We start from the raw sequence: 22,309 nt of genomic DNA, 5'->3' as shown, positions 1-22,309 counted from the left end.
GAAACCCCAAGCTCGTGCCAACGTACATGCCTGTTTTCCCCACATACTTGCAACACGTTATTATCAAGTCCGTCACCATTTAGGAAGTGGAGCAATTTTAGAGACTGGTTCAAATCCTTCATCTAGCAGACAGGGAACTGAGGCCCTGGGGAGGAGGAGGGTCCACCCAAGGTCACCTGTAAACTGTGGCATGGTTAGATTCCCATTTCTGGCCTCTCTGGCCTCTTCTCGGGGGCTGGGCAGTGTCCCAGTGGAACGTGTGAGAGCACGAGGTGGGGTCTGTGAGGTAAGAAAGGATGTGAAAGTGGGGCGGAGGGGAAATGGGGTGTACCAAGGTCTGTGTCCACGGCACACCTCTGCCCTGGGGAACGTAACAGGTTTTAGTTCTTGTATATTTTTTGTTGGCTGTGCCATCCGGCACGTGGGATCTTAGTCCCCTGACCAGGGATTGAACCCACGCCCCTCTGCAACGGAAGGCAGATTTTAGACACCGGACCACCAGGGAATTCCCGTGTTTTATTTCTTGAAGAAACTTCTGACTCATCTCCGTTACTCCTTCCTGCTCCACCTCCCCCGCCCCCGCCTTCTTTTCCCTTGGAAACGGCCTCAGAGATTCCGGAAGGTGCTTCCTTACTTCTGAGCCACCTGCGTGGGAGGAAGCTGAGGACGTGAAGGTACTGACTGAGAGAGCAGGTTGAGACCCGGGAGCTGTTGTGCGAAAAGAATGGAGAATTTCCCAAGGAGGGAAAACAGAAGGGGGTGCTGGAGGCAGCTGGTCACCAGCGCTTTTTAACCCTTTCCTGCTGCACAGGCGGGCAACCCAGAGAGATTTTCATAAACGGCTGGTGCTGATGGCTCTGAAGGGAGGTGGGCACCGCTCCCTCTGAGCCCTTGGCAGACAGGCTTTGTACTCTGGGTGAAAGTGTCGGAAAAAAAGGGAGAACAGCTCCTCATCTCGGAGAGGATTCCTCAGGGAAATCAGGCTGCTTTTCAAGCATAATTTGGAAAGCCACTGCCGCCTCCAAACTTCTGTGGGGAAGGGGGTGGGCGGTGGGGAGGGGAAGGCCATTTATAAAGCAATCGGTGCTTCCACAGAGGCAGCCATCACTCAGAGTTATTTTCTGAAATTTGGCCTCTCTTCCTTACTCTGGAGGCAAGGCAACACGGGCAACTCTGCTTCCAATCAAGGCCGACACAGAGGCTGGGGTGAGTCACACAAAGGGAGAGGAGCCCTGCCTTGCTCATCGCAGCCGGAGCTGCTTTTGGAAAATCACTCCCTGGGCTTCTGAACAAGGAGGGAGCCTCATCAGAGGTTCCATTCATCTCACTTCTTACTCTTAAACTTTAAAGCACATATTTATGTGCCTCGAGTTGCTCATGAACCACGGCGTGTCAAACAGTTTGGGGTTGATGGAAGAGGTACATTTTCTCATCCTGGGACTTTCAGAAACACAATTTCATTGCCAGGCTCTCTCCTTTCCAATTTCTCCTGCACGCTGCCACGAGATGAATATTCCTAAAACGCTGCTTTCAGCGCATTACTCACCCATTCAAAAACCCTCCAAGGCCTCCCCTCTTGACCTCTTAAGGCTAGGATCCCCAGGTTGACAAGTCAAGGCCCTTCGTACATGTGGCCTCGGCCCCCACAACCTCCTCACACACCCCTTCCCTAGACAGCCAAGCCACCCTTGTCACCTATCACAGACACAGCCTGTCGACTTGGCCCCTTTCCACCCCGCATCTCTTTTCCTGGTAACGGAAATGCAGCACTTCCTTTTAGGGGAAACCAGTCCAGTTCCCTCTCCATATAGTTTGGTGAGCTGACCTGACACCTGCCTCCAGGCCTGCCTGTGAAAATGTAGATCAGGGCAAACTAAGGTCCCCAGGCAAAAAAAAAAAAAAAAAAAAAAAGGGCCCCTGTCCTATTTTGAGGGGCTCCTGAGCTAAGAATAGTGCTTACATGTGAAAAGGTTGTAAAAAATATCAAGGAAGAAGATGCCATAGAGCTGTGGTCCCCAGCCATGGAAGACAATTTTCCCATAGACCAAAGAGGAGGGAGTGGTTTGGGGATGATTCAAACGAATTGCATTTATTGTGTACTTTATTTCTATTATTATTCCATCAGCTCCACCTCAGATCATCAGGGATTAGATCCCAGAGGTTGGGAACCCCTGTCCTAGAGAACCTGTCTGCAAAGCCTAAAATATTTGCCAGCTGGCCCTTTACAGAGAAAGTTTGTGGATACCTGCTTGGATGCACAGTGCTTGGTTTGGAGCGTGGCGACAGACGGGCTGAGCTGAGAACTGGAGCTGTCGGAAGGACGGGCACACTCTCCCAGGTTTGTTGAACCTATGTCTGGAGCTAGCGGTGGCCACCTCAGGCACTTAACAGAGAAGGCTGCCTGAGAAGGAAGGCCACACTGGGGGAAGTGGAATCAAAAGGCAGAGGCTGGCTGTGGAGCTGAAGCCAGCTAGGCCCATTGATCATGCGAGCCCAGACATTTCTTTGTAGCTGAAGCCAGTTTGAGTTGGGTCCCCTGCCAGCTGCAAGGGAAGGAGTTATGATGAGTACAGATATTGGCAGGTATGCCCAATGCCTTTGGGCATGTTATTACCTTGTCTGGAATGCCCTTTATCCTCTCTGCCTGTCTGCTTATCTTTTAGGATCTTATCTCCTCCTCTGCTGCGGTGCCCTGTAGTTCCTGGATAGTTCATTCAGAGACATAACCATCTACTTGCTCAGCTGTAAATGTCTTGGAGGAGTAGGTGTTGCATCCCTAACAAAGCCACGAGCAGTGGGGTTGGGAGATGGGGGAAGGACAGTGTGTTGTCCTGGGAGCCAGGCACTTACTCACCAGAGACACTATAGCATTTACTCCTCCTGAAGCAGCCGCCAAAAGAGGCAGTGGCAGCAGCTCCATTTTACTTATTTAAAATATTTATTTATTTGATTGCATCAGGTTTTCATTGCAGCACATGGGATATTCATTGAGGTAAGCAGGCTTCTTTAGCTGTGGTGCGGGGGCTTAGTTGCCCCTTGGCATGTGGGATCTTAGTTTCCTGATCAGGGATGGAACCCACTCCCCCTGCATTGGAAGGTGGACTCTTAACCACTGGACCACCAGGGCAGTCCCAGCAGCTCCAGTTTAGAGATTTGAATATGAAGTAAAGTGACCCAATGAGGTCATGCTATTATGAAGAGGCAGAGTCAGAAATCAACCCCAGCTCTGATGAACTCCACATCCATGTTCTTTCCAGAGTATGGTGCCCCCCAACCCCGCCCCAACCGAGGGTCACATCTAACTCTTCTCAGGATCCCCTGGGTCCAGCTTTACACATCCCTGAATCCTCCATTTCCTGCAGATCAGAGCTCAAACATCTCAACCCCAACTGCAGGGCCTTTCAGCATCTGCCTATTCATTCCTCCCCTACCCCTGACTCCAGCCACACAGTCACTCAGGGTACTCAGGGTACACCCTGAATGAGAGGAGAAACCATCGCTGCACCAGAAATTTTAACAGGGGGAAACGATCGCTTTGCGAAGCGGACGTTAACAAGGACTAGATTGAGTCAGCAGGACAGGTTCAAAATTAAAGTTGCCTGAATATAATAATAACTGGAGAGGCACTCTAATTAGTTTTTTTTTTTTTTTTTTTAATCAAGTTCAACAATCTGCCTGCAGGAATCTGAAAGAGACTCAGGATATCTTAACTCTTCGAGGAAGCGGTGGGTTTTCGGAACATCACGGAAATTCTCTCGTGCAGGTTATCCCCTGGAGGGCTTCCCCAGAGCACGAGCTTTCTAATATCATGGTACAGGGTGGGTGTGCATGTACCCCGACTCCTTGGCACACCATCTTGGCCTGCCATACCCTGGCACCTGGTGAAGGAAGGCAGGCTGCTTTAATCTCTCTGGGAGCCAGGTCATGCTCGACAAGTCACGCCACCTCTCTGACCTGTTTTTTCTCATTTGTCAGGACCTAGAGATTGAATTAGTCTATCACTCTGTCCCCAGTGGAATCGGGAACAATGCTCTGTGAATCCTTTGACAATCCCCTCAATTAGAGGGCATTTCCTCCCTTTGCCCAAAGGAAATCACTCCAGAATTTTCAAACTGGAAGAGAGTTAAGTGATTATCTCTCTCTTTTCAGGGCTTCTTAACTTGGAGTCCCTGTGGGGGTCACAGGTGAGGTATCTGAAATTGGACACAGAATTTCTCGAGGTCAGCTGAGCGGACCCAGCAGGAGGTGGAGCCTGCCGTGACTGCAGGCTCAGAGGATGCTGTACCCTCCAGGGAGTGACGGGAGGAGGAATGTTTTCAGGGGGTGATTCCTAGCGGAGTCTAGAATCGTCCAAGTTTAAGAGTTCTCCCGGCCCATTCCATCCACTTTCTAGGTGGGATAACTGAGGCCCAAAGTTGTTGGCGGGGGCTGGGGGGTGGGGGGTGGGAGCTGATGACTCACTGACAGAGCCAGACCAGAAGCCAGCTGGGCATCCGCTGCCCTTGCACGGAGGCTCTGCAAGGCAAGGAGTGGGACCTCTCTGGAATGGGCTGGGGACCCTTGCTCCATGAGGTCCCCATGCCAGCCGTCTTCTGGTTGTTTTTTATTTTTAGAGCTTGGGGATTATCTATGTCACTGGAGGAGTTATCTAGCTAGTGCCTCACCATGCATCTGCTGAGAAAGCATTCATCATTCCTGCACATGTGTCCTTCAGCACCTGTGTGTGTGTGTGTGTGTGTGTGTGTGTGTGGCTGTATACCTGAATTTACATAATCTGTGGGCTTTAAGTCTCCCAGCTATGAAAATCAAGTGTTTATCCTGCCTTTTCCACACAAACTCTCTCAAGGTTACCGCATGGTTGATGAAGGGATGCAAGGCTCTAGCTACAAGCCAGCTGGCATGGTGGGGCGGGAAGAGCACTGCTCTGCGGTCTGTAATGAATGACTAGGTCCAGGCGCGACCCACCAGTGGCTGCCAACATCACAAGAAGAGATGAGACATCATACACCTCCTGATGGAAGTGAGTGATACCACCCACAGAGGAGTGCTGCCAAAAAATAAAAACAAAAAAACCCTGATCTCTTGTTTTGCCTCATTTATAGGAAACACAGGTGACAAGAGGAGCCTGTGCAATGACCCCCAGGGGATGTAATCAATAAATTCAGACTGTGGGCAGTGCTGTAGAATAAATGGCTGTTTCCTTAACAAAAACTTCCCAGGAAAAGAAAAGAGAGGTGGAGAATCTATAAATTAAGAGATTTATTAAGGAACATATCGACAATGGCAATGTATACACCTTATTTGCATCCTGATTCAAACACACTGGGAAAATCTGAACACTGACTGAATATAATATTAAAGGACCATTGTTAAACATTTTTTAATGCTATTCTGTGGGTTAGTCGCTCAGTCGTGTCCAAGTCTTTAGAACCCCATGGACTGCTGCCCCTCAGGCTCCTCTGTCCATGGAATTCTCCAGGCAAGAATACTGGAGTGGGTAGCCATTCCCTTCTCCAGGGCATCTTCCCAACTCAGGGATCGAACCGGGGTCTCCTGCATTGCAGACAGATTCTTTATCATCTGAGCCACCAGGGAAGCCCAATGTATTCTGGTTGTCCATAAAAAAAAAAAAACACAAAAAACAGTTTGGATATGACATTTGGGATTTGCTTCAAAATAACGCAGGGGCTGAGTGGGGGCGTGGAGGTAACTGGGAAGGGGAGGGATGAAGCAGGGCTGGCCAAGTCCTGACTGGTGCAACTGCGTCATGGCCACATGGCCGTCAGTAGACCATTATCCATGGTAGACAGTTGAAAAATACTTAAAAGGCATCCAAACAACTGTCAGGAGAGTTTGCCTCTAGAGAGGGAAACTAGATGTCTGGTGAATGAGGATGGGGAGAATGACTTCTCAGTGTTTTGTACCACTTGGATTTTATACCATGAGTCTGTTATCCCTTTACAAACATAAACTCATTTTTAAAAAGTCACCCAATTTAAATAACAAACTTCAAAGTGAGGTCTTGATCATACTTTTCATTCAAGAAGTGCCTTTATTTCATTTCCTTCCAAAGAACAGGGGAGGTTCCATCTCCTTATTTGAGGAGAGGGAGGTGTGTGAGTTGGTGCTGCCGGCCAGTGACCGGAAAACTCGTGGATGGGTGTCGCTTCCACGTGGCCCCTGAGCGCTCACAGGACACACACAATGCACAGGCCTCTGCCCCACATGTCCCCAAGCTCTCGGGTATGGGTGTGTGTGTGGGGTGGCCTGTGAGGCAGCTGGGGCCGCAGAGGTGGTAAGCTAAGGAGTTAAGCCCTTAGAGCTGCCAGACAATGTCATTTGAAAACACCAGGTATGAAATATAAATAACAGTCGGCTGCTTTCCTTCAATCCAATTTCTGAGCAGTTGTGTGATCGATCAATTTATAAATCGATCGGCTGTCTAATCCACCTTGGCAGTCTTCTCCGCTGCCACCACCGCCGCCCTCGCCAGGGTGGGGTCGGCCCCACGACCTCGTCCTCCTCGGCAGGGGAGGGAAGGGACCTCCTCTGGCATCCACCTGCCCACCCGGGAAGGGGAGGGCTGTCACTGCAGCTCCGGGAGCAGGAGGAGCACGTTGGCTGAGTAGGGGTTCTGCTGCCTGGTGGCCCCCCGCAGCTGCACAGGGTGGAGGCTGGGGTGGGGAGGCGTGAACTCCTCCGGGCAGTAAAGTTCGTTCAGGAGGAACCAGGTAGAGTCCGGGTCGACCTTCATCAGGTGGAGGAAAACGCTGTGGAGAGATGGAAAAGGAGTGTGGGGGCATGGGGTGGGGGGTGGCTGCTGGGCTCCCCGCACCCCCAGAGGCTCTATACTGGGCTATTTGTGAAAACAACTGATAACCACATCACTTCAAACAGCAGAACAAAACCCGCTTTAGTTCTGAAAACCATTATGATGGTCCCATAGATGGTCTCCTTCTAACAGAAAGAGAGGTAAAGAGTTTCATTTCCGTTGACAGAAAAAGAAGGAAAGTAATTAGTCTGAGTGGAACCATATTGACATCAAACAAGCTCTTGGCAAAGAAAGTGGTTAAATTCTTGGCTACAAAGCAGTTTTTAGAAGAAAGGAAATGGATAGGGCCCACCTCCATTACACGGTCCTCTCCGCTCACGGGACCAGTCGGGGGCAGGGACTCCCTGTCCTGCTTGGGGACCTGAGCAACCCTCAACTCGTGGGCCTCAGGTCCTTATCTCTTCCCTCCGGCAAGCTGATGAACTCAGTAGTCGAGGCCTCTGAGAGCCATGGAATTTCGGTGGTCTGGATTCACCCACAAAGAGATCTGATCCAGTTGTTCTCCCGTGGCAGGATGGGCTAAGCCCTGCCCTGAGACCTTTAGCAGATGCCAAGTACTGGTCACGAACATACAACACAAACACAGCAGAAGGGCCCAGGCTACCCAGTGCCAGACACCCACCACAGGTGAGGTTCTTTATCTTGGTCTGAATTGTGGGGTCACAACCCTTGCCTCTTATCTGCTCACATTTCATTTCTAAACAATGCCCAGGGCCATGGCACTGGGCAACCCAGGTGTAAACTTCTTACGCTCGGCTGACTCAGCGATGCAGAGTCTGGCTTTTCAGTCTCAGGAAGGGTGAGGCCCTCCCCTAGCTGGGTGGCTCTCTTGCAGCCATCGTGCCCATCTCACACCTGACCCACCTGCACAGAGAGGGTGGCCTTCCCGACCACCTTGCCTAGGTGCTTGCTCCGACTTTTCCTTCTCAGGACACTCTTTCCAGCATTTGTCAATGGCCTATTGACTGACCATCTCCCTTCCTTATAGCACAAGCCCCTGAGGCCAGGGACGCCTGTTTGGTTCACTGATGTATCTCGGGTGTTTGGTGTCCACACGGTAAGCACTCAACCAACATTTGATTGAACAGGTTTCATGTTTAATAAGGAAGGGACTTACCATGCTGCCCACTAACGACTTCAGGTGGCATCCCTCACTGAAATAGTTGTTGTTCAATCGCTAACTCATGTCTGACTCTTTGCAACCCCATGGACTGCAGCATGCCAGGGCTCCCTGTCCCTCACCATCTCCCATAGTTTGTCCAAGTTCCTGTTCATTGCATTGGTGATGTCATCCAGCCGTCTCATCCTCTGATGCCCTGTTCTCCTTCTGCCCTCCATCTTTTTCAGCACTGGGGTCTTTTACAATCAGTTGGCTGTTTGCATCAGGTGACCAAAATATTAGAGCTGAAATAGCGATATTCTGTAAAATGACCTAAAGAAGAGGTGAATGGCTCACCACTAAGGAAGGATCCACGGATGTCACTAACGGTAGTCACGTTACCACAGACGTCACTAGCTGTGTGACTTATCTTCATCTCAGGTTCCTCATTTCTGAAAACGGGAGATACACTTCACCCAGGGCTCTGCTGGGGTTTAATTGGGAAAACACAGATCCGGCCCTACACAGGGCTGCCCGCATGGGATCCCTGTCTACCAGCTAACAGTAGACAGAATCTATCTGATGGATCACGTTTGATTCTTGATGACCATTCTGAGGAGTCTCTCCCCTACTACTGGGTGTCGGATAGGAACTTAAACAGTTGTGGCGTGCCTGCTTGGTCATGTCCAAAACGGTTGCTAACTGGCGCTAAATTCTGGCTTTTAATTTTGTTAATCTGAAAAGCCTGTGCCCTTGGGGGACGGGATTCAGGTTTTACTTCAGTGGAGCCAGTTGTGCTTCCTTCCTTGGGTATAACAGATGTGGGCTCAGGTGGCCAGGGAGGCAGGTGGAGGGGGCACTTTGATTTTCTGACCTGTCTAGTGCCTGAAGTTTTCTTTACTCAGGATAATCTTGAGTTTATAACCTCAGCAGTGGCTCCTGGAGAAGTGATTAGAATATTCTAATGCATTGTTTCCACTTCACCGCAGAAAGGAGATGGGGCCTGCGTAGGAGACAATTTTTGTTTAAAAACAAAAATATCTTTGATAATTAGAGTGGCGAGGGAAGTGATGAAAAAATGCACCAAAACTGGGAAGCAGATTTCTATTTACACGTGACACAGTTGATAGTTTTTCCTGGTGCCAAAGGCTGTTAGAATGCAAATGATTTCATTTGATTTTTTTTTTTTCTCCTCCTTCAAGAACTGGAACAATTCTTCAAGCGATAGCATGGGTGCACACTCTCAACTTCAAGGAGTATTTTGATCTGGGCGACACCCAGCCAAGTGGTGCTGCAGCCCAGTTCAGTCACCGCTCTGTTCTGCAAAGCTGAAGTTCATTTTCGGCATCCCTTTTTAACTTGCTAAATTCGGGTGTTATATTCGTTGGCAGGAAAGGAAAAGGAAGGAAACCACTCTCTCTGCCCTTCGAGAACCCTAAATAAGACACTAACGGGGAAGCAAAGGAAAAATCACGTGCAAAGTTCATCTTCTTCTAGAAGCCAGGGCCAAACTCTTGGAAGAATTATTTTGGGTCTCATTCCTGAGCTCCTAAAGTGATAGAATCCCCAGAATGGCAGGTTGGCAATGCTGGTTTCTTCTCTCTGCGTCTGGAAGCAAATTATTTTGCCTCTGTGAACCTGTTTTCCTTTTTCTCCAAAGGAAAATAATCACACTGGCCCCACCCTCCTCACAGGTTTGTTCGGAGGCTCTAAGGAGATGAGGTGCAGGAAAACACTTTGAAGTGTATGATGAAAACAACTGTTCCTTCCAGAAAGAGTGTGTGTGTCTCAGGAATAATTATCACTACCAACCCCGGCAGGACTGCCACACCATGGAAAATTCTCAGATGCTCTGAAAAGGGCAGAACATTTGTCTTTTGCTTCAGTCATAATTTCCTTCATATTGACTTGGTAGGGGTCCCAATTCTCAGCCACTGGGGTTGTAATTTTGCCCATTATTTTCAGGAAGAAATGAATGCACTGTTCTTTGCCCTCCATGTGCCTGAGGTCGCGAGCAATTACTGTGCCGTTCAACTGTGCCAGGTGCCTGGTAGGCAGAGCTGTGCTCTTTGCTTGGCAAAAGACATGCGACCTGCTGAACTCTAAACACTGACAAATTCTGAACCCAAACCCTCGCTCACTCTGAGGCCCTGGGAGCTGAGCCTGAGACCCAGGTGGTGTTGTCTGACTACTCAGAGGCCCAGCTTTGCTCCAACCTCTAGGATCACCCTGTCCCAGGCCAGGTTCCTGGCCTTTTTGGGGAGACGGGCACCCAGACAGGGAAAGGCAGAAAGCCAAAGACCCTGAAAGCATCCTTCTGCATAATCGAAAGATGAAAGACAAAGAGGAGACCTCTGCTTTGAATTGATTGGAGTAACTGCCTGGAAAATGTTCCCAATACATCTTGAGACATGGCCGGGATGGCTGGTGAACACGCCAAATGGCCAACTCCATCTTTTTTCAAGCCCAAAGAAAAATACTTTAAAAATATATATATATGTACACCATTTAACTCCTGCACAAAAATTTCTTTCTCTTTCCCCCAGGCCCAAATCGGTGGCTCCAGGGAGCACAGTTATCAAGAGATTATCTGGTCCCCAGAGTTCTGGGAGGCACTCAGCTGGGCCTCCTGCCTCCGAGTGTCCTGAGGCGAGTGATTATCTCTCAATAACCTGTAGGGCCGTGTAGCTTAAATGATAACTTGACTTTAAAAAATTTAGAACTCGCCGTTAGGCAGTTTCTAAGCAACCTCTGTTTCCATGGCAAAGAAGCCTGGTGTTTATACTGATTTTTCACTTAAAATGCGGTTTTATTGAATTTCACTTCATGCAGGCAGCCATTTCCCTGCACTTCAGCCCTATCTACAGTTGACGGGTATCAGTAAGTACCTAATAAACTCCAGACACCAAACCAACAGAAGCGACTCATTCCTTTACGATCAATATCAGGTGCTCTGAGTGACAAAGCCAGGGGTGAGGGCGCCTGGGGGGCTGGGAAACGTGCTGCTGGAATCTGATTGGCTGGGTCTGGTCCCATCCCTGTGTGGTTCACCAAATGTTTACTGGCACCTGGTCCAGCGCAGGGAGCTGTGTCAGGTGTGTGTGGGACACAAAGATGGGTGGACGAAGGCTCTGGCCTCAGGGCTCCCTGTCTGGTGGGGGAGGACAGACGGACCACAGACACCCACAGTGTGACATGAAGAGGGCCAGGCTCAGGTCACGGCTGGGCCGGAGCCGGGGAAGGACTCCTGAGGTGGGGACCCGCAAGTCTTTCCTGGACATCAGTGAGATTGCTTCTAAGCCCCTTCCAGCTCCAACATGCCCCAGAAGTTCTCAAATCTGGGGGCTGAGTCCTGGGCCTGTCCATCCCAAGTGGGGCAGAACCAAAAAGACACCCTTCTGCTGAAGACGCGAATATTATGGAGTGTGTCCTCACCATCTCCTGCTAGACCGCGCTGGCTTCAAGGGGAATTCTAGAAAACCGCCGGCCAATTGAGGCTCGGCAAAGCTAAATAAACCGTAACTGAAATTCAGTGCTCCCAGTTCTCCTGGGTGACAGGCTATTCTTTCTCTGTCAATTACTTGCTTGAGGGATCTGCTGCTCCTTGTCTCCTTCTGGATTTATAAAATGCTCTCATGAGCTGTCTGCATAAATGCCAGTGGTAAAGAACTTGTGGCTCTGAGAGGTTTATTTATTTATTTATTTGGAGCACTGAAAGAAGTTACTCAGGGCGTCTCCTTAGGGACACGACACAGGCTGTCTCAATGTGGGTGCAACTAAAGGCAACTGGAGGATAAACTCACTTGTTGGAAAGCAGGCATACTGCAAAGTGATTTTGGCTTCCCTGTGGTTCCCTTTCTGGCAGAACAGCCGCCACATTCTTCTTTTCTCCGGCCACCTCCTCTCCCATGATTCTGTACCTGCTGACTCAGTACATGCTGACGCTACAAATGAGGCTGTGCGTTTCCTTTTAAATAAACGGATGCTAAGGGTATCCACGTGTTGGAGTCAGCAAAGCAGTGGGGCGATGCTTCCATACTCGGTAATTTACTCTAATGGGTCTCGCTTCATTGGTTAACCAGTATTTCAAGCCTGTCCTTTCTTGCTATTCAATTTAGCTATCTTCCCCTGCACAGAGGCCGTTTTTTTGTTTCTAAATGTTGGAAATGGAGGATTATGACTTGGAGCAACGATTTACTCTCCAAATAAATACCACCAATTGCCTTTGCAGCTATACATACTCGTTCGACTTAACTATATTTACCTGTTCACAGCCATTCATCTATCGATCGCCAACCCGCACACTCATGCAGAGCCCGGTATTAAAAACATTTTTAAATGCAACCGGGATAGGAATTAAAACCATAAACACTAGTGAAAGCTTACGATGCTAATGCAGTCCCTAAAGTATCACAAGACAGAGTATCATAGTTGCAGTGGAATGACTCCATGGCTTTGTGCATATTTAAAAAGATATGGCACTGAGAGGCCCAATCTGTTACCGACAATTCAAAAATAAGCCAGAGCCGAGAAGGGTTTAAATCCCACTGGGGCCGGATTTAAAAGCAGTCCTTCCCATCTGGCCAGCTCTTCCGGCTCCAGGCCCCACTGACAGCCCAGATCCCATGATGGCAACGCTGCTGGGCATGGATCTCAAAGTGGCCCTGCCCGTCTGTACTTTCCGGCTGCATGCCAAGTTTCCTGGCCCTCCCTGGAAGATTCACACCCTTGCAGAAAAAGACATCTTCCTGGTAGCCTACCTGTTTTGCACCCCCTTCCCTGCCACCCTCAAACTCTTTTCCTGAACCCACGCTTGGGCACCAAGCCAGCAGCCTCCACTGATGGAGCTGTAAGAAACAGCTCTAGGAAATACTTCTGTATTTACTGCAAGGATGTTAGGAGTCATCAGTCACAAAGGTACCTAGTGTTCTTTTAAGATGACCCAGGGGGTGCATTTTCTCAGGGTTTAGTACCAAGGGGATTCCAGAGGGTTGCCTTCTAAAAGCTTTCTGTTCTGACTTCAGTGATGACTGTAAGTCGCACAGCAGGCATGTCTCCCTCTCTGCCTCCTGTGTTAGGAAGCCCAGAGCCTGCTGCAGGCTCATCTCTAGCACAGGTGAAGAGCTCCAAGTCTGTGTTTTACAAATGAACCTCAGCCCTGGCTTCACTTTGTTTCCCCTCTTCTTATTTTTCCTTTAAAAAATGTCTTCAGTTCTTATTTACCTTGTTGCATACACTTCAGTTTGTAAGATACTCAAGGTCTTTTTTGGAATAAGGAAGAAGTTTAAATAATGATAATGATTGACTTTTTACTTTGGGCTGACATTTTGTGCTATAGACTAATATACATGACTTTGCTAAATCTTTGTAATAATTTTATCATGCAGAAAAAAAAAGATATGCTTATTCTAGTCTTGTAGATGAGGAAACTGAGACTTCCAGAAGGAATTAATTTGCCCAAGGTGATACCACTGCTAAGCAGTCATGTGAGGCCAACTCTACCGTGGTCTTTACCTTTGAACTCTCAGCACAGTATCTGGCGAATAAGAGACTCTAAAGCATCTTTTGAATAAATACATATATAATAAGACAATTGAGGCCATGTCCCTGGCTACTTCACTAAGCACTGAGATTGTCAACATTCATTCCTGCTTCTTAGGTGTTCAAGACAGACCTCAGACCCTGCAAAGGGATGAAATGACCACTCTGTAGTCGGCCAAGGCTTCTGATATCTGAAATCTACTTGGTGCAGGCTGTCCAGCTACCAGGCTCGATCTCCCATCATGAGCATCATGGTTCCCGACCCAGTACGGCACATATAAGTGTGCATGCAGGCCCCACACTGGGCTTTACCACTGGGTGGTAGAATGGATGACCCTGGCAGATTATCAGTCATGTGACAACACCGAGAAAGCAGGGGAAGGATTGGTAGCATTTGATTTAATTGGTGGCACAGAGGTCCCTGCCTTCTGATCTGAAACCCAGCAACCCACTTCGTTTGTAATTTGCATGGCAGATGTCTCTTATCTCTGACACCAGGAAATCATGCCTATATCCACACAGTGAACAGCCTCAGATCTGAGTGCATTTTTAGAACAATGAGACTTGAAAAGCAGCAGTGCCTGCCAAAAGATGGATAATAGGAAAGCTAACTACTGGGTCTGGATTTGTCCACCATTAATCAAATATCAAAAGGAAAAATATTAGGAGTGCCCTCATTTCCATGCTGGGTGTAGTCTGAGGGGGAAACAGCTCGGCAGCCCAAGCTCAAACACATTGCCCACACCATTTAAGGGGGTGAGCTGCTAATTTCAAGCTCAGCTGAACTAACGGATCACCTCTGTGGCTGCTGATCCATTCAAATATAATAAGCCCACATGTGGGTAAAGAGGAGTTGGGGCTCTGACGGGGATGAAATGAACAAGCCTCTGCCAGTCTGAGTTCGTCCAGGGTTTGAGGCAGTGGCTGCATCTTTGATGGGCTGAGATCCTACTGCTAGAAAGAATGCGGGGAAGTCAGTCAGTAAATGAGCATTCAAACTTGGTCCTGGCTGCTCAAGCAAAAGTGGTAAGGGAAAGGTTTAACAACTGACATGAAAAAGACCTTTCAGGGACTTCCCTGAGGCCCAGTGGTTAAGACTCTGCACTTCCCCTGCGGTGGGCACAGGTTCTGTCCCCAGTTCAGGAACCAAGATCCCGCGTGCTTCGAGGTGCAGTCAAGATAAGTACATAAGATTTAAGAAAAAGATCCTTCTGAGGTGAATACCCCGTTTCAGATTTCAGTCAAGATGAAGCAGGCTTCCAACAAAAATACCATGCCCAAGGGTATACATGTATGTGTAACAAATACAAAACATATCATATATTTGGCAAATTATATATCTCCCCACATGGATGATTCCCTGGTGTCTCAGATGGTAAAGAGTCTGCCTATAACACAGGAGACCTTGGTTTGATCCCTGGGTCAGGAAGATCCCCTGGAGAAGGCAATGGCTACCCACTCCAGTATTCTTGCCTGGAGAATTCCATTGACAGAGGAGCCTGGTAGGCTACAGTCTATGGGGTCACAGAAGAGTCAGACATGATTGAGCGACTAACGTTTTCCACACAGGTGTGCACATACAAACAAATGTTAACTCCAGAATGGGAGCACCATGAGGGCACAGGCCTTCTCTCTCCTGCTCCCCTCTAGTTTTCATGCCTGGAACAGTGCCAGGCACGGAGTAGCTACTCAGTCAATCAGCAGCATGAATGATTGCCGAGTGGAGTCTTACACACTAATGCTAAGCATTGGCGTGACATGTCGGGAGGAAGCTGTTATCACCAAATCCGGTTTACAGGGAAAGGAGATGAGGGGCAAGGAAACGAAGCCACCTGCTCAAGGTCGCAGAGCTAGGAAGATGTGAACCTGGGTTTGCCTGCGTCCAGGACTGCAGCCCCGGGCCTGTCTACACAATGTCCAGGAGAGGTAGATGGGGGAGGCTCTCTCCCTTTCCCACCACACGCATCAAGAACCACAGCGTCCCACACCTGCCCAACCAGGAGGTGTACCAGCTGGTCACTAACTGCTGGCACCTTGCACCCCCACCTGGCACCTCAGGGTGACAGGTGGAGTTAGGACTGTGGGGGTGGAAACTGGGTGGCCTGAAAGCATTGTCCCTCCCTTGCTGGGCATGGGCTTCCAAGTTTGAAAAAACAGATATTGCCCAGTTCTAGTTCTGTTTAGCCTGAGGGTGGGAGACTGACTGGATGATGTATGCAAAAGACAGGGAACCTCAGAGGCTGCTCGGAGAGAGGCCTGAGGAGTGTGGTTTTAATGGAGCTGAACTGAACCAGGTTGAGAGCATGTACTGATTGGAAGGAAAAACACAGGAATTTGGGGGAATGCGTGCTTATCTCAGATTCCTTTCATGTAGGAGAAGGAAAAGCTCCGTGGCCAGAAAGGCACAGAACCGTGGAGGCCCACTGCATGCCGGGAGGTGCCTCAAAGGCCACTGGGGCCACTGGGGAATTGATGTCAGTTAAGTTCTCCAAGGCTGAGACGGGGGCGTGGCTGAGAGAACGTGTTACTCTGTACTCCAGTGCTTATTCTCAGGGACTGGGCCTTATTTATAGCTACTGACATGCTGACCCCTCCTCCCACACCCCAAACATGGTTTTCTCATTTGTTACCCACTGAAATCACTTAACTAGGTGAACTCTGGGAGAGTTGGTATTTTCTCTTGCACAGCCAGTTAACAGTGACACCTGGTGGTAACAAACAGCAAGATTATACCCCTACTCCTACCACCCACCCCCATGCCCCCCATCCCGCCCCCCTCCCCCCAACCAAGCTGCAAGATTTATGTTCCTCCTTACAAGGCACATTCGCTAGATAAAAGCATTAAACTGGAATGGCATCTCCGTTCTTAGCATTTATGGCCTTGGTTATATCAACCACCCCCTGATCAATTTCCATTTCTAGAGTTTACAGCCAGGATGTAAAAGCCTGCCACAAAGGCTATATTTAATATGACAAATTAAAAAAGTAAACACAGGCTTGGTCATTCTTTGGAGCCAGGAAGAGCAAACAGGAGGAAGGAAAAATCCAACCGTGAATACACGCAAAGGGGAACTCGCCTCGAGCTGCTGAGTCTGCCTCCATCCCCACACGAGGCAGGCCACCCTGCCGAGGTCTCACCGAACCCCCACCTGCCAGACCTACAGACACAGCTGCTCCTCCATCTCCTTTCTGCGTTGGGGTGGGGGTGGGCTCAGAGCAGCCACCTGCCCTCCCAGGTATCCTCACCAGCCCTACCACAGCCCAGCCAGTCACCTGCCCGGTGCCAGGAAGTCACTGCCCTGGAGGGAGCTGGGGCGTCTCTGAACGGCTCTAGTCTGTACTAGTTCTCTTGAATACGGAGCTGAGACTGGAGTTTTTGTAACCCTCTGGTTACAGAACTCCCTTATGGGCGCTGGCAAAGAACACACCACCTTTACTTCTCCCCCAAGTGGGTAGGGGTGTCACTGACAGTTGTTGGGGCGGAACACTGAGGGGCAGGAGTGGAAGCAGGGGGCTGGGGTGAGGCTTCTGCAGGGGATCGTAAAGAGATGAGGGTGCCTGGCCTGGCAGCTTGGAGGTAAGGAGAAGCAGACAGTGTTAAGAGAGATATCGCAAGTTAGATAGACAGGCTTCACTTCTGGAACGGATGCGGCGTGTGAAGGAAAGAGGAGAATTAAGGACAAACAACAGGATGGATGTGCAGCCATTTGCTGAGCTGGGGCCTGTGTCTCACTCAGGGGACCTCGTTCGTTAGTCCCTGGAGGTCTGACTGCTTTCATACTCACTGGCCCACCCTTCTCCCTGCTTTGCTCTGCAATCAGACTCACAAAGGGACCAGGTTGCCTATTGTCTCACGCTTCTTCTCCCATTTAGAGAGCTTATTAATTTCTGAATCAAGATGCCAAATCAGCTCCGGATCAAGGACAACACAGGTATTTTTTTCCTCTGACTTCAAAATAAGTTTGCAGATGATGCGTTCGTGAAGCAATCAACCTTGTACTTCCTCCCCGCCTGGCCCGCCCGGCAGAAGGAGGTCATCTGACTCAACCCTGAGTGGAATGCGGTGGAGCAAACAAAAGGCACCTCGATCAGGCTGGCAGCAACCTCCTCCTTCCCCACCCGCCTCCTCCTGAGGCACCTGGAATTCCAACTCAAGAGTCAGCAAGGTCCAGTTTGGGTTTGATTGCTTTCAGTGGCAAAAAAAAAAAAAAGAAAATTAGAAATGAAAAGATAATGAATTGTGAATATTAGCCTGTTTGATGGGTCTGAATTGGAAGGACAGCTATGGGGAGGGTGGAGGAAAAGTAGAATGAGATGGGAGATGAGAAAAACCAGACCTTTCAGACTCTCGATTGTAGCAGACACCCAGAAGAATCTGCTTCCAGATGGATCCATCATGTTCGTGAGTTGTACTTTAAATCAGAGCACAATTAGCTTCAGGGACTCTGCCTGGGGGAGGACGATTTTCATCTTTAAGGAACGAGAATGTCTGGGGACAAGAAGCTGGTTGAGATGCACCCCTGCGCTCGAGAAACCATGACTGATTCTGGGCCTAGAGGATGTGACAGGAAAGGGACAGAAAGAAAAAAGGGAACTGGGGAAATCAAGAGCAGAAAACTGGAAAGGATAATAAATCAATTTGAAGAGATATTTCCATCACTCCCAGAGAGTGCAAGGTTTGTAAGGGAGCAAGTGGGCTTTCCTCACTCACAGACAGAGAGCAGCCTTCCAGCCCTTCAGGGAGTGAGGCGACACTGAGCCCACCAAGGAAGATTAGGGGCACATTTCCAGAAACTGATGGAGTGGGAGGGGCTGTTTCTTTGCCTGGGGAGGTGGAACTGTAAGGCCCAGGGCAGCAGGCAGTGCCAGGCAGACCGGCCAGCTTTCACCTCCGCTGCAAACATCCAAAGATGGCAGTTCCAGGGCGCAGGCTGCTGCCGGCTAGAAGGAGGGCTTGGGAGAGGAGGGTCAGGGTGCACTGTGGGTCTCAAGTCGGGGGAAGGCTGCTGTGCTCAGTTTTAGCTTTTGCTGAATATTCCTTAGGACTCTCGGAACCAGACATAGGTTCTTCTGTTGAAGGCAGTAGAGCTATTCTTCAATAAGCAAATCTTTTAGAAATGAGAATCACATAATTTCAGAGTTGAAAAGGCCCTTTAAATCATTAGTCTAGGGGTTTTGAATAATTCTTGGTTCACAGACTCCTATTATATATCAGATGAATGATGTAGACTCCATCTAGAGAAAGACATGTACGTGTCTGCTTGCACACACACACACACAATGCTGCATACGATTTGTGAGGGTCTGTGGCACCTGAAGACCATTCAGACATTCTGTGGAGCCAAGGTCTGGTAGATCAATAACGCAATGCTTTTGCTTTGCGAGTGGGGGAGCTGAGAGAGAGGCGCCAGGGAGGAGAGCTAGACGCCAATCACCCTCTGCCTGCTCCCCTCCAGGACACTGTCTTTATGCTTCTGGCCCCTTTGGGACTGTTGCTGATGCTGCAGCAGAGGAAAAGGTTACTTTCCAAGAGAAAGGCGTCTAGTCAAAATGCCATCTCTGGATGTTGGCACAGTTAAAGAACCCATCTTAACCTGGCGAGGAGAGAGAGAAGAGAAAGGAGCAGAGATGCCTCCACTCTGCTCACCATTAGCAAATCATCCATAATTTAGGACAAACGTAAAAGAGATGCGGGTGATCAAGCAGACGTACCTCCTGGCCGCCTCTTGTAATTTCACGGGCTGTTTGGCACTGAGGTAAATCAAGCAGGCATCCGCCACTTTACTCAGGTCACCCTCACCTGCAGAGAGGAAAAACAAAACAAGCGTTGGCCCTCAGACTTCATCAGGGATGAGCAGTAACCCACTGCTGTTGCATGAAACTGGAACAGCTCGGCAAGATGCATGGGCTCTATACTCCATCCCCAAGTCCAAAAACACAGCAAGGTAAACGGATAAATGAGGCCAAAGTGAGATGGAAGGATGTGCACAGGAAGGGAGATGAGGGAAGCAGGGCCAAGTAAAGAGGGCAACAGAGCGGGTGAGACAGAGAGGATGGGGTGTGGGTCCAGGCGAAACGGGCTGGTGCCTACCGAGGTCCAGTCTCTCACAGAGGGGGCCCAGGCCCTGTAAGACGGCCAGCTGCAACTTGAAGGCCAGCGTGTGGGAGTAAACTGGTCCAGCTCTGGCACTGACGGGAGCCTGGCTGACTAAAGAGCCAGCCAGCTTTGGCAAGACATCTTTGCAGAACCGGCTCCTTAGAAAATCGCCACACTTGCCTCCCAGGGTACGCAAAACCTGCGGAAACAGTCCCTAATCCGGTGACTGAACATCGCTAAGGCAGCAAGAGCGTTTAAGAGAATGTTTGGTAATTCAATTTCATCTCAGTCTCTGCTTGGAAAAAAAAAATAGAATTATTGCTGTTAATTCCTTGCCCACGGTTTGTGATTCTGACAGTTATGAATTCGGAGGTCTCTGTTCCCGAGGCATGGCTGCTTCTATCCATAAATACAGATTATGTGGAGAATAATTCAAAGGAATCTTGGGTTGGATGAATAATATGGTTAATACCTGGATTTTCCTTCCTTTTTTGTTAAAAAAAAAAACCAAGAGCTTAAAGCAGTTCACATAGATCATCTCTCGAATCTTCCTAACAGCCCTTGAAGGAAAGACTTGTGCTTTTTAACTCTGAAAGAGTTGGCTGAACACACACAAACAGGCCCAGGAGCCCAGGCCCAGCTCAGCTGCTGCCATGTGCAGGTGTCGGGAGGGCAGTGACTGGCCGAGGTCCTTGGCTGGGTCTGGGCAGGGACCCTGGTGGGCAGAGCTGAGTCAGAGTTCCTTCTGTTCCGTGGCACAATCTCTTATGTACATCATCCTCATTCCAACTTTCACAACAGGCAGTCTCTTTGCATGTCTCGTTTTAAACTTTCTCTAGCAGAACATATTGAAACGTTTTGCCCCACTGCACAGGACTGAGTGTACAGGATAATAAGAATTTCTTTAAAAATTGGTAAGCAAGGCATATCCAGCACAGACAGCATTTGCTGACTTTGTAGAGAACGAGGCACTTATTTCAGCGCCCTCAGCTGGGCTGCACAAGGCCTGACGGAGCTCAAGGGTCACCAATGGGTCTGGCAGTGGGAAAGCAGCCTCAGTTACAGTGCATACACCTTTATATTTTTTTCCACACTTGCTGTCATTTCAGATAACCTATTAATTTTCTTAAAGGAAACAACACAGCTGAGTACAATTTGAGCAAGACCTCCTTCCTCCTCCCTTCCCCTAACTTCTCTTCTTCCCTCTCTCTCTCTCTCCCCACCCCGCCCCACCACCAACACATCTGTGTGTCACCTTGCACATTTTGCTTTTGAAAATACATTAACAATTTTGTATGTTATCAATGTAAGCTTGCATTTTGGTCCAGTATATGTTAAAGAATCTTACAGAAACACAATATACTTCTGCCAAGTATATCAGTTGCATCCCTGGCTTCATTTTATATCCCTACACATCTTTTTTTCTTTGCCTTATCTTGCTCACTCACTTCTAATTTATGTTAGCTTGCCATGGTAAATGTATCTCTGTAAGCTGCCTTAAGTGCTTTTTAGAACAAGGAAGGATATAAATAAATAAGCCAAAATATGTGTGCTAACATAAGCCAAACTAACTCAGGGAGAATAATACCATGCATACACAGAGGGCTTTTACCTTTTTGAAGCATTTCATCAAATAGTCCCATTTTATCCTTGACAACAACTATGAGAAAGGTGGGCTGGGTGGCCGCAAGCTTTGTCCAGAGCTGCTCAGCTGGACAGAGGATGCCCACTGCTAGACTGCAGACCCTCGGCCTCTTCACCTTGACTCTTTGTGCCATGCACAGAGGTGGGCATGAGCTCACAGACTCAGGTCCTATCACTGACTATCTGGGTCTTTACTGCTGTGTGAGGGCTTTCTCTAGCTGTGCTGAGTGGGGGCCTACCCTCTCGTTGCGGAGTGTGGGCTTCTCACTGTGGTGGCTTCTCCTGTTGTGCAGCCTGGGCCCAGACTGTGGGTTTAGTAGTTGTGGCACAAGGGCTTAGCTGCCCTGAGGTATGTGGGATCTTCCGGGACCAGGAATTGAACCTGTGTCTCCTGTACTGGCAGGCGGATTCTTAACCACTGGACTACCAGGGAAGTCCCTAGCTGTGTGATCTTGAGAAAGTTCCTTAATATCTCTGGGCTTGTTTCCTGCTCTGTCAAAGATGGGGATGTTAGTATCTTCCTTGCAAGGGTGTTGTAAGATGAGCTCACACATGGAGAACTGCCAAGCATGCTGCCTGGGGCACAGGAGGTGCTCAGTGGATACTGGTGGCCCTTTCATCTACTAGCTCACTCATTCTGCTTCAAATTCAAAAGGAAACTGACTTTCATTTCTTTTTCTCTGTGCTTTTCTTATTTTTCTGTACTTTCTTCAAGGTATAGTAGGTCACATCAGATAAAAAGAGAACCAATCCCCCCAAAACACTGCTGAGCTTTCAGCTTACATCTCCCCATCCCTATGACTGATGGCAGTGGGGCTCTGGTGAGGTACCTTGAAGGCTCTGAGCACCGCCAGGGGGTCATCGTTGGTGAGTCGGTGTACGAGCGAGGGCCATGCCCGATGAGCCAAGGGAAGCAGCTGGTTCTTGTGGGACTGCAGAACAACCACGCACAGATCCAGCACGTTCAGGACCTGAAAGGGAAGAGGACATGATTGCAGCAGACCATAAAGGCTTGAAACCAAATATCTGCAATCAAGTCGCCACTTGAAAAGAATAAAACTTAGACACTCATTAAGTCAAATAAGTATTCATGAGT

At 49.0% G+C, this 22,309-nt stretch overlaps 1 protein-coding gene and 1 long non-coding RNA gene across 3 annotated transcripts in view; one reads left to right on the top strand and one right to left on the bottom strand.

Moving 5' to 3' along the window:
• The first annotated feature begins 445 nt into the window (after positions 1–445).
• LOC113903044 lies at positions 446–5,436 on the top strand. Its single transcript, XR_003514003.1, has 5 exons — positions 446–674; positions 2,126–2,338; positions 3,663–3,725; positions 4,150–4,184; positions 4,847–5,436. It is a non-coding gene; the product is annotated as an uncharacterized LOC113903044 (long non-coding RNA).
• A 593-nt stretch (positions 5,437–6,029) lies between these two features.
• Positions 6,030–22,309, bottom strand: part of TTI1 (TELO2 interacting protein 1) — a 41,388-nt gene continuing 25,108 nt past the window's right edge. For both annotated transcript variants that reach the window (XM_027558568.1, XM_027558569.1), the window contains 4 exons: positions 22,044–22,184; positions 19,564–19,768; positions 19,185–19,272; positions 6,030–6,770 (listed from right to left, as the gene is read on the bottom strand). In XM_027558568.1, coding sequence (XP_027414369.1) covers positions 6,587–6,770; positions 19,185–19,272; positions 19,564–19,768; positions 22,044–22,184 — 618 coding nt within the window. In that variant the 3' untranslated portion in view covers positions 6,030–6,586. The remainder of the gene's footprint in view (positions 6,771–19,184; positions 19,273–19,563; positions 19,769–22,043; positions 22,185–22,309) is intronic.

Source organism: Bos indicus x Bos taurus, chromosome 13 (genome assembly GCF_003369695.1).
Source record: "Bos indicus x Bos taurus breed Angus x Brahman F1 hybrid chromosome 13, Bos_hybrid_MaternalHap_v2.0, whole genome shotgun sequence".
Classification (NCBI taxonomy): domain Eukaryota; kingdom Metazoa; phylum Chordata; class Mammalia; order Artiodactyla; family Bovidae; genus Bos; species Bos indicus x Bos taurus.
This window is presented reverse-complemented; position numbering and strand designations above follow the sequence as displayed.